The following is a 17103-nucleotide window of genomic DNA, read 5'->3' on the forward strand; positions in this document are numbered from 1 at the left end:
AACAGTGATAAAATTGTAACACAAATATTTTAGATACTTTTGCACAAATTTAATCCCAAAGTGATGAAATCATAGGACATTCTTATTCTCATACTAAAAATGAAAATACCAGAAGAACAATTATTAGTCATTACCTTGGAAAGTAGAAAATAATGTAGTCAACATTTTACTTTGGAAATTGGTCAGTATGCTGTGATAAATTCTTACACTACTTAATTTTTTTAAAAAAGTCCAATACCAATCAATAATTGTCAAACAAAAGACAACTCAATATGCTAATTATTTGAATTAAAGCAAGAGAAACTTCACTCTAAGTGCAACAGGAGTAATCTTTCATGAAGTTAATGGAAAACATACTGTAAATTACTTTTGGCCCACAAACAATAATAATAAAACCAAATTAATAAGTGAAATGGGTAATAAAATCCTCGGGTTTGGGGCTAGTTTCATGTGCGTATGACCTGTACGACCATGCACTTCTTAGAATGCTTGCTTTAATGATCTGGTGTTGCCATCTTGAAATTCTTACTATTTTTTTTTCCCCCCAAAAGTGGCCCTGCATTTTTCTTTTGCACCAGATTCTGCTAATTTTATAGCCAGTAATGCCTGGGTTTGAATTATGACTTAACTTTTTAATAGGTGTAAACTCAGTCTAAGCCTTAGCTTTTTCATCTGTAACAAAGGGATAATATTCGATTATCAGCATTGGTAGGAGTATTAGATGAGGTACCATAAGTGAAAGTAATGAGCATAGAGAGCCTGACACATAAAACCACAAAAGACATGTGAAACAAAATGGAGCTGGAGCAGCTCTTGCTCTTACTTCTAGGGATCTGAGACATGTAGAGACTACCATAAATAATCATTAGGTATAGTTGAAACTTAAACTTTAATACTTACAATCCATATATTTGTGGTGCAATTTCTAATCTGTTCAAGTGCATGTAAAGTTCAATATCATGCTTCTTCAGTAGATGATCTTGGATCTGGTTGACTTTAGTAACAATAGCAATTGTTGGCCCTAAATCCTGTGGTCTAGCAAAGGGAATGGGGGTCATCAGTGTTTCTTTCCCCTAAAAACAGGAAGAATAGAATAGGTATTATTTCAACATGAACTTAACAAATGTATGGACATCATTCTTTAATTTAAAGTTCCATTTATCAATGGGAGTTTAAACAGGAACCAAAAACTACTTTAATCAGCTCAGGACAAATGCTTAAAATGTGGACTCATATGTTGATCATCATAAAGATGATTGTGCTCATAAAGCAATGGCCAGGAAATGCCTTATAAAATATTTTTCACCTGTATTCCCTTGACCAGTTTCTCTTGTGACATTAAGTTTTACAAGATAATTTTGACTAAAGGTAGTGGTGGTCACTACAGTTTATTTGCCCATGGCCAGTTTATCTCATCATCCAGGGTACATAAATGAATACCTTGATAAAAACCATTTCTTGTGTCCTAAAACTGAAATAGTAAAAAGCAGTAAATGAAAACTGTTTTACTTTGAACTCTCAAAACTATTAAAAAAAAAACAAAAAAAAAAACGGCAGGAAGTAAAGGAAACTAGTTCTGGAAAAGAAGGTGTTCTCTAATTGTCTCTTTGTCAATTTAAATGGCTGAGTAAAAAGATTTTAAAACTCTCCAGACCAAAAGTATAGCTGACTTAAAAAATAAAATCCATTTTGGGCCAAATACAACTTCCCTTCCTGCCATCTATTATCCCATACTCAGATATCACTAACTCTTTGTAATGATTTCTTGTAAATTTCAACTACCCCCTCAAGTCTGATAATTTCTTCTCACAAATTATGTCTGACCTTTCTTCTGATGTTCAATCCTCCATTTTTACCTCTCTCCAATACCGGCATTAACAGCGTCACACTCTTGCGATTTTTCTGTCTACCACTAATTCTCTAGTCTACTTCTCTAGTTCAAATTCTTTCTGCTTCTCAAATTTTGCTTCTCCATACAATTCTGGTCTTAGTTTTATTTTCTACTTACCTGTGTTATCTCAATCATACATGATGCTTCAACCAATACCCATTTTCTAAACTTCTTAATCTGTATTCATAACATAGAACTCTCCAGTGCCTCCCATAAACTCAAATGCTGGCAAGGAATGCTGGATTGCCATAAGCGTCTCTAATTCAGCAGGCCTACAACTGAGCTTATCATCTTCTGCTCAAAAACATGTTCTTCCTTCCACCATGCCCGCCTCAGGCCATCCTCCAATCACAACACCTACTCTGCCAATTTAGCTCCTCAGTACCACTTTTGTGTGTCTCCTCTTCTACAGTCCTATTGTCAAAACCTGATTTGTGGCCCTAATCATTTCTTTCCTTCTCATTGCTCTCACTGCCTCTAATTTAGTCTTTTTAAAAATCCATCTTCCAAAATGCAAGGTCATCTATCTAAAACAGTAATTAGATCATGCCAAATTGCCCTCTTTAAGCCTTTTTATTAGCTCCCTATCATTTTTACTCAGGGTAAAAAATCCAAATTCAGTAGCCAGGTCTACAAGCCCTTTCATTACCTGGCCAGCCTCTACTCTCCCTGTGCTTCCAGAGATCCTGAGGATGCCATTCTTTTACCTAAAACATCCTCTCTCCGGTAGTTCCACTGAGGAGTTCCCCAGTATCTTTAAAGATTGGGCTCAAGGACTAGGCCCTATTTCTTTATCTTCCTCTCTGCTACCACAGTCTCCTTTGCTACTTCTCTCTCTTCCTACACTGTGAGATCTCTAAAGGAATATCATCTTTACGTCACTGGACCAGATTTGAGGACACAAAGATAAAGAAGGAAAAGCTCTTGCCCTCATGGTCTGTAGACTAAACAGAAAAAAAAAAAAAAAAATAGAATTCCACATAAGACCAGCTAGTAATCATCTGGTAGAAAGGTCAGAGGAGAGGAGGAAAATGTATTAGTATAAGGGGAAACTTCCTGGAAGTATAGGGAAAACTTTCTGGAAGATCTGTCTTTCCTGAATCATTTTAGGTCTTAAAAAGAAATTCACTCCTTTGTACTTCCTACAGTGTGATTCCTAGTATCTTTATACCCAAAGGATAGAAAACCATGTTACTTTTTCAGGCTAGTTTGTGTATTTTTATAGACATGAGAAAAGGAAGCCTCTATATTGTAGTCATTTATTTAAAAATATTACAGCCAAGACACATCTTTCTGATTTTGTAATATCTATGTTCTCTTCAAATGATTAAATACTTTAATTTTAAAAAATTAACCTGTTAAATTTTTTTGTATTTAACTTTAGATTTAAATGATGTTAACATAGATTAGATGATATTAACTTTAGATATTTTTAAAATTCATGTTAATTGCAATATACCACTCACATTCAAAATATATTGTTTACTTTGAAGCCACTTTCCTTAAAAAGTGACCAATCTAACATTTTCTGCATCTTACTCATGTGGTTTTGCTTCAGTGGAGAACCTTGTGTGGCTGAAAACTAGTCATTGTAGGGTAGAAGAATTGAGCCCAGGTAAAGTTTCTAACAATCACATGAAAAACTGATCGTTATATCTACTCATCTTCGAAGGGTCTTGAATACACATACTTCTATAGAATGCAATCACTATCTTTGGAGAGAACTTATCTTAAATAGACCTGCTTAAAAAATGTTTAACTTGATTAAATTGTATGATCAATTTCTACTTTGAAAAGAATGCATTGTCATTAAATCAATAGCATATGTAGTCCATTTATCAAATTCTTGATAGAGACTCATGTGTAGTCTAAGAACTACACATTTATATGAAGTACTTTGGAAAGATTTTCCCTATGCACAGAATACTTATAACAAAACCTCATAAATTTAAGAAACTCAAAAGTAATGTTCATGATCACTGAAATGCAAAATAGCATAGCTTGTAAAATAGTAAAATCAGAAGGAAAGATAAAATTAACAAAATATTTCCTTATCTTCAGGATTTCTTATCATAAAAAAGAATGCTATTTGCATTTAACAAATATGATGAAATGGGACAGCTACATATATCAATTAACCTTGAAAATCTTTCTAACCATTCATTAAGTGGTACTTTAAGTGTGGTCTATAGATCAGTGCCAGTCCAAACCGTTAGAGGAAATTAGCAAGATAACGATTTTGCACCATAATATAACCCAACACACAACGGCTTCCTTCATCAAGAAAGTCTTACTATGAAGAAAAATGTCTGTTAAACTAGGCAGCAAGCACAGTAATAGTTGAATTTTCAAAGGAACTAGAAGGACTGAACATACTCTAGAACTTCTTAAAAAAAGGTAATAGAGTCATGAAACAGAATAAAAAGGAGAGAATGAAAAAATATTCACTAGACATGCTTTTCAGGAATATATTATTTATTCGCATATTCAAGTAATTAATAGGAACGTTCAAAAGTCACCTTGACTGTGTTCCTTGATAAAATGAATATCTTTACGTAGTTTTGGCTTTCATGAACATGTATCAATAATATAAACACAAACCAATAGGTAAAACTGAGAATTAGTAACCCTCACATTTGAATCATTCAGTTTCTCAGATACTCTGTTATAAAATACAAAACGACCACTACATAAAATGATCATGATGTTAGCATTTAAATGTGTTCTAATCTCAGCTCAAAATTTTGATGTTCATATGTCTATGATTTCGTCAATCACTGGCCAAGAGTATTAAGTTATCATTCTAAAATACTGAATAGTTTCTTAAATATGCTTATAAGCAGGTTTCACCTTCAGCAACCCTTACAGAATGTAAAATGTTGATATGTGAAGAACACTTTATCACCTAGGGTAAGAGTCAGCAAACTTTCCCTGTGAAGGGCCAGAAAGTAAATATTTTAGACTTTATAGGTCAGGCAGTCTTCGTTGCAACTATTCAACTCTGCCATTGTAAGAACCAAGCAATCACAGACATAAGTAAACAAATAAGCATGGCTGTGTTCCAATAAAACTTTATTTATGATCATGAAAATTTGATATTTATATAGTTTTCCCATGTCACCAAAAAATTATTCTCCTTTAGGTAGTTTTTAACCATTTAAAAATGTAAAAAATATTCTTAATTCATAAGATGTACAAAAACAGATGGCAGGCCAAATTTAGCCTGCAGGCAGTAGGTTGTCAATCCCCTGCCTAGCGTAAAGGTATGAAAAGCATTAGTTATCCGTTTTATATTTTAAGAGACGAAATGAAGTGACTTGGTAATATACGGTTTCTAACCAGAGTTCAAGAAATTATGCTAGTATAAAAAGACTAACCATATTAGAAATAACATACTAAACATTCTCGACAATATCCATCACCAGAAGAATCTGTACTTTTCCAATACCATGTAATATAATAAAGAGACCATAATGATCTCTAAGATAGCATGTAAGTCAGTCTAAAATTACAGTTAATTTCAGCAATTTAACTTCTATTTACAAAGAGAATTAAAAACTTTTGTTCATACAAAAGTTTGCACATGAATGTTCATTATTTACAATAGCTAAAAGTAAAAAGAACCCAACTGTTCATCAACTGATGTATGAAATAATAAAATGTGCTATATCTATATAATAGAATATTATTCAACTATAAAAAGGAATGAAATACTGTTACATACTACAACACAGATGAACATCAAAAACATTATGCTAAGTAAAAGGAGTCAGTTAGAAATGGGCATATATGGTATGATTCCATTTATATAAAATGTCTAGAATCAGGAAGTCCATAGAGACAGAAAATAGATTAGAACTGTCAGGGGCTGTGGAAAGGGGGAAAGGGGAGTGACTGCTAGTGGGTATGGGATTTCCTTCTGGGGTGATAAAAATGTTCTGGAATTAGATAGTGAAGATGTTCGCATAACCCTGTGATTATACTAAAAACCACTAACATGTATACTTTAAAAAGGTAAATGTTATGGCATATTAATTATAAAAAAGCAAAAACCAGTTAAAAATAAAGATAAGAGAAAGTAAGGGTAAGGGGTATTGATACTCAATGTGTGAATTCAATAGTGGTGCATTAGTAAAAGCAAAACAATCTACCTGATATATATGTTATCTATGCACTTCAGTAACAATGTGTATATCAACTCACTAGAATAGCAATAGAAAGTTTATAACAATTTTATAAATAAGCAGTTATACTACGTGAATAACATATGCACACATATAAAGGAAAGTTTCTATTTATTTACATAAATCTTTATATTGCCTTTGTATATCTGACACTATTATTAGAGATACGGTTTAGATCCCCAGATTGAAACTTATTCCATAGGTATTTTCATATTTTCATTTTTGTTACAGCAATAATAGCTATATATCATATATTGCAATAATAATGGCTATATATTATTCTCTGATTATATGTTGTTACTCACTGAAATCATTTGTTCCCTCAAATACACCAAAAAGATCTGTATTACAAGATTTACCTTTTGACCGTCATGCTCAAAAGTAGAAAACCAAGGTTCAGCAGTTTCCATAAGTTGTGAGAACATTGCACTAAAAATTAGAAAAATAATATAATGCTATGTTTATTAACCTTCATTTAAGTAATAATGATATAAAAAAAATAAAAATAACAAAGTTTTTGTACTTACTAGGCATCGTGTTCCAGATACTCGGGGTTCAGGAGAGTTTTCATTTCCTCACTTAAAAAAAGCAATATGAGCAATCAAAATGTGTAAATTTTAATAACTGAAGCGGATGAATAGTTTGCCTTATTCTACATTCATAAGCCAACTTTGATATAATGTGCAAATAAAAAACCTTAGCCTTTTTAAATAAAAAGAACAACTCTATTAACAAATGAAATCCGTTTTTCTATAGAGATCAAAAACAAGCTAGCTGCCTTATGTGTGCTACAATAAAGTAACTAATTATTCCAAATAACAAATACAAAATATAACAATATATTTCTTGACTATGCTTGATTTAGAATAATTGATTACTCTACAATCTATCACTTGTCCAAAACAAAATATATACATACATATATATAAAAATATATTTTAAAAAAATATATAAATGTATATATATATAGTTACTGGTCAAATATGCAACATCAAAATATTATTTTATTTTCTTTTAATGGATTCTATTTTTATTTTATTTTAATATCAATTAATCGGCACAGCACCTCTTACAAATCTATTTTAGTGTTGCTTTTACTTTTTAAAGGATTGAAACAGCTAAGAAGCATGCCCAACTCATTTAAAAGCTATTTTCAACCATCTATACTTTCCTGTAAAGTATATTCTGCATGCACATGTTTTAAAAAAAATAAAACTGCCAGGTAAACAGGATCCCAATACTAACTTCATCCTTATTTTAGAATACCTGAAGTGAGGGCAAATAAGATATGGTTACTCTTGTCAAGATCCAATATACTCAGTAAAATTAGAAAAACTTAAAGGGAACTTGAAAATACTAATCTATAATCTAGTAGACAAAAGTTAGTTTAACAAAGGCCCAAATATATGCTCAGAAAAGTGGACAGTTATATTTGATTAATAAAGATGGGGCTGGCTGGTTTGCTCAGTTGGTTAGAGTTCTGGTGCTGATAACACCAAAGACCAGGGTTCATTTCCCATATCTGCCAGCTGCAAAAAAAAACCAAACAAAAAACAAAAACAAAAGATCATACAGTTAGACATATGAAATCTTATTGGATAGATTTTTGTTTTCTACATATAGATGGGCTAGCCTGTGGAATACTCCTAACAAAGCCTTACAATCCTATAGACCTCCATTGCCAAAATGCTTCTTGGTAGTTAGAAAAATGAATTTTAACAATTAGCCTACGTTAAATCCAATTATAAAAATTATTTGCAGGAAAGAACAAATGAATGTATCTCAGAAATATGAGAAGCCATTCTGTAATTTGCAAACTTAGGTTCTTTGTGGCACTGCTCCCTTATTTATGAACTATGTTGAGTCAAACCTGGTGAGGAGAAAGTATCTCATAGATAAAGCTCTCATTCAGCTTCTAAAAAATGTCATGAGAGGATGGTATATACGAATGTTATCAATCATCAGCACTTCTGTTATTACAACAAAAATTTTTGTCTTCTTGATCCATTAGTTACAGGTCCTCCTTTGATACAGACCTAAGATTTTCAAATACTTTATGGTTCCAAATTTGCCCCATAGCTAAACTGGCATTAGAACTATTAAGTAGGACACTTCCGGTCAAGATGGCAGAATAGACGGTCCCCAGCATCACTCTCTCTCACAAATCAACCAATTTACAACTATTAAAAAGCAACAACAGCCAAGCTGAGGCCACTAGAGCTCAGGGGAAGAGGAGGAGAGACCTACAGAGTGTACGAAGGCAGGAGAAGCCACGATAACAGAAAGAAAAAACTGCTCAGACCATTTTGATCCCTGGCCAAATCCAGGCTAGAGCTGCTGAGCACACAGAGCAGGAGCTGGCAAAAGCTGCAGCTTTGCCCTTCGGATGAAGTTGCTTGGAGGTGGCAGGGGAGAAGAGGGCCTTGGTGGCCTCCAGCCAGCAAGACCACTAATAGGGTACTTATGGACCCACATAGGAATGAGGAGCTACAACAACTGAAAAAAAGGAGCCACTCGGAGGCCGGTGAGTCATCACAAGGGATCAGTGTACAACCTGTCCCATGGGAAGTGTTTGCAGCACGGGTGGTGGGGAAGATGGGCCTACCAGGGGAACACTGGGGCACAGCAAGGACAGCTGATCTGCCCCCCAATCAGCATAGGACCACTCAGAGGAGACTGGTCAGGAATATAGAATTGCATGGGGTGCTGTTTGATCAAAAGCCTCAGGCCCAGACCAATGTTTCTATACAACCCAGGTGCATTGGATTTCACTAAACCCAGAAGTACTATAAAAGTCAACCATTAAAACCTGAGCTGCACAAAAAGCCTTCCCTAGGGAATCAACAGCAAAGCTGCAATTTAGCTCAAACAAAGAGTTTAAGTGCTGGTCTCCACAAGAAGTTCCCCCTGCCTTAGAAGTAAGGAAAGGACAACAAATTAGTTCCAGCACAGAGTCGAAGTGGTGGGAACAGCAAATAATCCAACACAGAACTGAAAGAAAAAACAGAGTACCCACAAACATAGTAACCACAACCAAAGTTTGATATTAACTAGTAAAGGTCTCATTTCACCAAAGAACACCTATAACACCTAGAAGGACCAGAAGTCCCCTGGGCTACCAAGCCAGAAAGGAGGGACAACCAGGCACACTACCAGCACCACAGGGCCTGCCCGGGATCCTGAGGAATGGATCCGAAGACCGGACCCCCTCCCACAACCAGGCACACTGCCATCGCCACCACCAACTATGTAAGGAGTATGCCAAAGACATCTCCTCTGTGTGGGTGGCCCACCACAGCCACCACAATAACCATGGCTGCCGCAAAAGTGGCTAGATGCCACAACCACTATGCAGATGGTCTGCCAGCCACTGGAGTGCACTGACACAAGGAGAGTCACCAGCAGAGACCAAAGAAAAGAAGAAGATGTCTCTTCCCACAGAGCTCATTCCAGAGTGACAGAAGCAGCATCTGCTCTACAATAATATTGGGGGACCTGAACACACCTCTCAGCATTGGACAGATCATCTAGGCAACAAATCAACAGAGTAACCATTACTCTTTCAGAAGGAGAGAAGAAATCTAGGTTAATTAGAGGGGGGAGGGGGAAGGAAAGGGGGATAGGGAGAAATTGGACAAGGGGCATAAAGAATAAGTATGATTTATAACAATATATATGTTAGTAATATTGATTTGATCAACATATGTCAACATTGAACCCCCAAAATATGTATAATCAATAAAGCTTTTTTTAAAAAAAAGAACTATTAAGTAGAATTAACAGCCACATGAAACACAACCAAATGTTTAAAACTTAAAAAACTTAGAAGTGCTTTCAAGTTAAAAGATTTTGAGGTAAAAAAGATTATGCTGGGGGCTGAAAAAACAGATGGAGCTCATATAAAAACTTGCCTGGGTTGTGCAGACTCACTGGCATGTAGAAAAGCTTGGTGGTCACAGTGAAGGATAAAGACTATAGGTGCTAACAGCTCGTGCATGCCCTAAAACACAAGAGCAAGAGAAATGAAAGGGATGGATATTGAGAGTCTATTAGTGGACAGTAAATACTTCTTCAACCAATTCCCACCACCAACATTTCCATATTATATAGAAAAGCATAAAAATGGAAAGCTACAAAATGAGATTTTATCTACTTTTAGAATTTGATTCCAATTCAACCACAGCACGTATTCTTTAAAACATGGAGAGCCTCTTTTAAATGACATGACAAACAATAAATTGGCATGGTAGACAACCTTGCACCTGTCAGTTGCTTCAAGATCTGTACTCATAAATATGAATTTCATTTATGCAAATTATAATCATGAGCTACAGTGTAAAGATTTGCAGTAAGAAGGGCAACTAAGAACTGTAGACCTAAGGAAATTACATCCAATGTTTTCATTATATAATGGCTTGAAATTAGGATGTCTGTAGATTTAGGGAAGAGCTGAAGTCAGCTAGCTAGAAATGTTGAATAATAAAATAAACAACCTTTAACAGGTATGACAGAAAATAAAGTTTTTAAAAATATGATTTTTCAACATGTTTAATCAGAAAACTACCGTAATTTCCATAATTTTTTCCTGTCTACTTCAACTATAAGGTTAACTTTCAGTTTATTTAATGATTTCACCAATACAATTTTTTCCCTTATGCTGGCATTCACCTGTGGATTACATAAATAGTAATAGACATAAAAAGGTATAATATTAGTTACTAAGCTGTCTTTAAAAGTGTATTATAAAAATCATTATGTATCCATTATTATGAGAACCTAAGGTATTCCACATTAGTGATGAGTCTTGGTAATTGAGATTTTTTTCCCCCATAAGCATCAAAAACCATATTTTACTAAGTTAAAATAGATTATACTCCTTCCTGAAACTTAAAGTGAGCAAATTACCACTTTCCTTGTGCTTAGAAGCTAAGGCTGCTCTTTTATAAAAAGACTAGAGAAAATGCCACCTTTAGAAGAAATAAGAATAAAATATTGGAGCAGAGATAAGAAAAATTTTTTGCTGGAGGAAGCTTCACGTAAAGTCACATAGCCCTCTCCATAGTCTAGTAGTAGTGTACTGTGCTATGCTTACAAAGCTAGTTGTGATCACAAAGAAAATATGAAAGAAAACTTTATCAGACTTCATTTATAAGTTATCACTAGCCTTGAATTAAAAGGATTTGATGACACTTTTACAAAATAATTAATGATCCACTGACAATTTACTTGTCATTTAGAACAAACTACCACATGTCATTTCAATCTTTTAAGGTAACTACCTCCTCATTAAACAAACCTTGAAAAGAATATTCCCTAGAAGAATGTAGTAGACACTCAGAAAAAAAGGAATTAAGTGTTGCTAAATGTGCTTTGAAATTCACAATGAGGGGTTTATTCTCTTGGAATAATCTCAAATTATTCCAAAAACAAAGTTTTAATCATTAAAGCAATTTATTGTAGAAAATGACAGAAATGTAAAAACAAAACAAAACAAAAAGCATAAAGGTAGGAAAAAAGGAAGGAAGGAAGGGAGGAAGGAGGTTAAAAACCAAAAACTAAACTAAAAAAATTAAAATCTCTAATAGATAGCCTTATTTTAATCTTTCTGCTTATTTCTAATGGTTTCCTTAGGATAAAGTCTTTAGAAATAGAATTTCTGGTTAAAGGGGTAAAGACATTTGTGAAAATTTCTGATGGATACCATTTCTGATACTGCCCTCTAGAAAGAATTACCTCACTGTAGAAAAAAAAAAAAAAACATTGTCTAACACATCCTCACCTACATTTGTAATGCTTTTTAAAAATCTTGTCAAATTTCAGTCAAATTAGTGTTATAATTTATTTAATGCTACTGAGATTGAACTCAAAAATTCTATTGGCCCCTTTTAAATACTGTGTTGCCCATTTTCTTCTAATGAAGTGTTTCTTTTTCCCTTATAATTTTGTAATAATTCTTTACCAATTAAAGATAATAACCCTTTATCATTTTCATTACAAATATTTTCCCGTTTATCATTTGCTTTTTAATTTTGATTATGATATCTTATGTCATACTGAAGTCATACATTATAAAACAGTCAATACAATAAATCATCCTTCGTTTTTGCTTTCATTCCTAAAAAGAGTTTCCTCATATTGAGATTAAGAGTACAATTTCTTTTTGTTTTCAGTTCATTCTTCACCCACCTGATACTAGTTTAATTTTTTCCATGAAGAATAAATTTTTTTCTCCCAAAGAGTTAAATTACTTTAATAATCACCCCATCTTTAATAAGTTCAATCTGTTCCATAAGTTGACTAATACATCTTCTCTCAAGAGTTCTGAAATGCCATGTTTACTGTAAACTGAATATTTAGCTCACATTTTTTCTGGTCTCTAACTGGTATCTCACTGGTTTGTATATTCTTATTAAGAACTGTACTGTTATAAAGACTTGGCCTCTAAAATATTCTAATATTCCATATTTTCTACTCTTCTTTTTCAAAAGTATCATGCCTATTCTAACTGAATTTTTTTCTTCCAGGTTATTTCAGTATCATTTTGTAACATAAAAAGCTAAACAAAAACACTGGCATTTTTATTGGCACTGCATTAAAATTAACTTGAGGAGAACAAAACAGATTTCGAATCGAAAGATTTGTAGAATGGCATAGTTCTTAATATGTTTATTACTAGGCTTTCTTTCTTTGTTGTTGGTGGTGGTGATCTTTTAAATGAATTCTTCCCTGTCCCCCCACCCCCAATATAGTTTCTAACTAATTATAGCTGGTCTGATTAGAAAGCGTTCTTGTCTAAACTCATCTTCCCAGCTTCTTTAAATGTTCTCTTGCCTCTAGTTTTTGTGACACTATTCTCTCTAGATTCTCTATTTGTTCAAGTATCATTCATCATGTGCTTGTTTATCACAAAAATGATTAAATGCCTACATCTGCTGTGGACACAAAAGTGAATGAAGTGGACAAGTTCCTAATCCTAATGGAGCTACTAGCAGTCCAGAAAGGGGGACACACAATAATAAAATGAGCACAGAAATGACTATACAATCATAAACTATGATAAATGAGGTGTGGGTGTATACAAATGTGTGTATAAACAAACATATATACACATAAACCCAGATACTACTGCAGGCCCAGCACGAAGAAGGTACTCACTACACACTGACAGAAAGAATGAAGTATCTACCACTTAATATAAACACTTTGAAAGAGCTGAAATACAATATAAAAAATGAAAAAGAATGGCACAAAATAGTATTTTAAATCGATAAAGATGTTCTTTGCAGAATGGAAATTAAGAGTCCTCTGAATACTGTTAAGACAATCTTTTACAAGTTCAGTTTTGACTTTCACCTAAATTAGGGATATTCTTTCAAATACCTAACAGAGATTGCTAGTTTTGCTCTCAATTCTAGACTAGTAAAACTTGACTAATAATTACAAGTAATAAGTATTTAGATATCTTTAAAAGAAAAATATCCAGAAGGAATTATCATGAATTTAGCATGCTATAAATTTGACAAACATAATAAAAATGCATTGTTAGTATACTTCTTGGTTCCCAAAATGTGTAATTTGCTTCCATCTATATTGTCAGCATTTCTGCTTGCTTTAAGCCTTTATCCCTGCTACACTGTTAGAAGTCACTGCACTCCAAACTCATGCCAGTTGAAAATGAAGGTAACAAAGTTTTCTTCATCAACAGCCTGTAGGCTCACAAAATTGAACCTGTTCTTTTATCTGCCTGTGTTCATTTAGCCCACCAAGCAGTCTTTATTAAATCTGAGGCATCAGGCAGTCAAAGTTCATTAATACCATTTATATAATCTCTGCAGTTTCAATTAACTCAGCAAGACATTCTACTACATGATAACAGTCTCATTAATTCAATAAAATCCCATAACTATTAACAATATGGTCGATGTTAAACGGGGTGTCACCTAGAACAAAATAATAGCTTTAACAGCTTGTGATGAAACTCAAGGTTTTTTCTTAAATTTGATTAGCTAAATATTCAGTCTTTCGACGAGAAGGTATTATTTCTCTGTAAATAATATAGGACTTTAAATATGTACAGGGACTAGTTAAATCTTTTTAAGTGATAACCAGGAATAAGCTAATAATAGTTCCTTATTCGGTATTTAATAGACTTCATCTAAATTATCAGGAATTTTATCTTCCATATTCCTGTCTAGTCTTCCATACAAATGTGGTGGGCCACATATATCACAAATAGTGGAGCGCGTAGTTACTGTGTCTATGGAACCTGTTTCCATTATTATAAGACTTCCTTAATCTATTTTTTTCTTTCTCTAAAGAAAAATAGGAAAACAAATGCATAGCTTGGGATAATTTCATCTGACTTGATTCACTATCATCAAATCTTTTACTGTGAGTTATTTTCAAATGTTAGAAAGAAGAGTGGGAATGATGAGGTAGGCTTCACGACAAAAGCTAACACAATTAGAAGACAGCAGAAAAACAGAAAAACCCTGGATCCTTGATGAAGATTCTGAGCTACTGAACCAACTAATGCTGCAGAACCACTGAACCCTAGACTTTGTGCTATATGTGTTAATAACACTTTTACGACGTAAGCCACTTTGAACAGGGTCTTCTGTTATTTGCTTCCAAAAGAATTCTACATTGATAGAGATGTTTTTGGTTTGTTTATTTTTGGTCTTTTGACTTTGTATCTGACTTCTGATAATCCGTCTTTCTTAGGAAGGCCTTTCCTACCCTGAGATTATACAAAAATTCTCCTAAATGTTTTTCTAGTATTTTTATGCTTTTAGTTTTTACATTTATATTTTTACTCTATCTGGAATTTATTCTCCAATAAAGGTATCTTTTTTTCTAGATGGAAAGCCAAATAAACAAGTCAACATTCTTTTCTCTACTTTATTATTTTAAGATCCCCTATAAAATTGGACCTATTCTAAGATTGTTCCACTGATCTAACAGTTGACTCCCATAATACTTTCACATTGTAGTTATCATAGAACGTTAAAAGGAAGTTTTAATATTTCCCTTTGCCACTCTTGCCTTCCCCCAAATTCAGTGGCAATTCCAACACACTTAATCATAATTATAATGATGATGGTAATAACAATAATAACCACAACTACCAACATGAACCTTTGGTAAGCACTATACGTTCTTAACTCTATAAAGTAAATACTATTATTGCCATCATCTTACGGATAACAAAACTAAGGATTATAAAAAATTTAAAATTAAAAAACATAAACAAAAATCTAAGGATTAGAAAAGGTAAGTGAACAAATTGCTAAGATTACGCAGCTACTAAATGGTGGAACTGAGATTTAAAAGAGGGATTTGAGTCTAGACTCAGTGCTTATAACCACTATGCTATATTATCTCCATTAAAATAACTATAAAGCTTTTAGGCACCAAATTTAAAATAACTGTATCCAGTTTTTAAAAAAAAAGAAAAAAACATATCTTACTTAGATTATGACAGGAATAGTCACTATATACTAATTTGGTAAGAAGTAATGTTTTTACTTAAAGTCTTTCCATCCAAAAAACATGCTATCAGTTTTGTATTTATTCAATTCTTGCTTTATACCCTTCAATAACATTTTCAATTCTCTTCACATAGCTTTTGTATCTATACTGTTAAATTTATTTCTAGACATTTTATAGTTTTGGTTGCCATCATAAATGGAATGTTTTTTTTTTTCCATTTTCAATTCCAGCATGTAATTAATATAAAGACAAATTACTAATATTAAAAAACAAGATAAAATTAGTTTCGTTGGGTATTCTATGTATACAATAATAACAAATGTATTATTTAGTATAATTGTAATTTGACTTGGTTTACCATTTTTTAATCTATCAAGTTTATTTTAAATGATATACACTGCTTTTACCACAGGTGTTCTCTGTTACATTAAATTGAAGTTTAGTGGTCATCAATTAGATGCATGTTATAACTTTTGATTGTTAGAGAATTTATAAATTTAGTTTAAATTCCCACTTAATATACATTTGGAGAAATACATAGAAATATCCAAGTGGTGTGTATTTTTACTGGAACGCCATAAACTTAACTATAAAACCTAGATACACCTTTATATATTAAATAATTTACATTTCAATAAAGGATACAATCCAATAATCTTCCTTGCTCTAGAAATGAGATAAGCCAAATAGCAGAATCACAAAGAAACTAAATACAAATTTCAAAACATTTAAAGAAACCATCTGAAGTTCTATTACTGGTAAGTTTTAAAGAATAATGGGACACTTGATTATTTTTTACGTGACATATCACATATTTATAAATGCTGTGCTTAGAAACAATATTTATACATACAACTCTGAAAAGTTTTATTACTAGATTGGCTTCAAAGATGTTGTTTATAAACAAACTCCAAAAAGATGAAAGAAAAGATTGAACGCCTTATAGAAGACAATTTGGTGGAATGTCTTATAATGAGGAAGAAGCATATGTGCTTCAATGAGCTTACTTTTCTCACCAAGCAGCTGACAAGCACAGCTTTGATTGCTTTAGCATTATGATACAACTTTGGATACAATAAAGGCTACATTATTGCTCTATCATTTGTCAAGCTGTATAGAAAATTTTGAGTCAATGGATGCCACCTGTAAGATATTTTCATTACCTGTTTATAAAGCAACTGCTCGTTTTCTCTAGCATAACAGAAAAGAACATCTGTAAGAATTTTTCTCACATTTTCTTGTTGGAAAAACTGCATTTCAGGAAACCTGAAAAAAGAAAACACAGCATTGAAACTGACTAGAGCAGTTTCAAGAATCACCCTCAAACTCTCATCTCTAAGAGGTGACAAGGGCTGCTTCTGATTTTAGAAGAAGCCTGTATTCGCCATGTAACTTATTCCACTGGCAGGACTAAAAAGGGGTGAGAAGAGAAAAATGATAATATCCCGAAGTAAATGACACCACTCAACATGTGTAAACATTCCAAATTTCTTGACATACTTAAAGCCACCACATATATGAATATAAAAGTTGGTA

At 33.1% G+C, this 17103-nt stretch overlaps 1 protein-coding gene across 10 annotated transcripts in view; it reads right to left on the reverse strand.

The window, feature by feature from the left end:
• The window catches only part of TBC1D5 (TBC1 domain family member 5), a 539520-nt gene that overhangs the window by 199609 nt on the left and 322808 nt on the right, over window positions 1-17103 (reverse strand). For all 10 annotated transcript variants that reach the window (XM_063113715.1, XM_063113719.1, XM_063113718.1 and 7 more), the window contains 5 exons: window positions 16731-16833; window positions 9987-10075; window positions 6603-6653; window positions 6435-6504; window positions 901-1073 (listed from right to left, as the gene is read on the reverse strand). In XM_063113715.1, coding sequence (XP_062969785.1) covers window positions 901-1073; window positions 6435-6504; window positions 6603-6653; window positions 9987-10075; window positions 16731-16833 — 486 coding nt within the window. The remainder of the gene's footprint in view (window positions 1-900; window positions 1074-6434; window positions 6505-6602; window positions 6654-9986; window positions 10076-16730; window positions 16834-17103) is intronic.

This window comes from Cynocephalus volans, chromosome 11 (assembly GCF_027409185.1).
Source record: "Cynocephalus volans isolate mCynVol1 chromosome 11, mCynVol1.pri, whole genome shotgun sequence".
NCBI classification, from domain to species: Eukaryota; Metazoa; Chordata; class Mammalia; order Dermoptera; family Cynocephalidae; genus Cynocephalus; species Cynocephalus volans.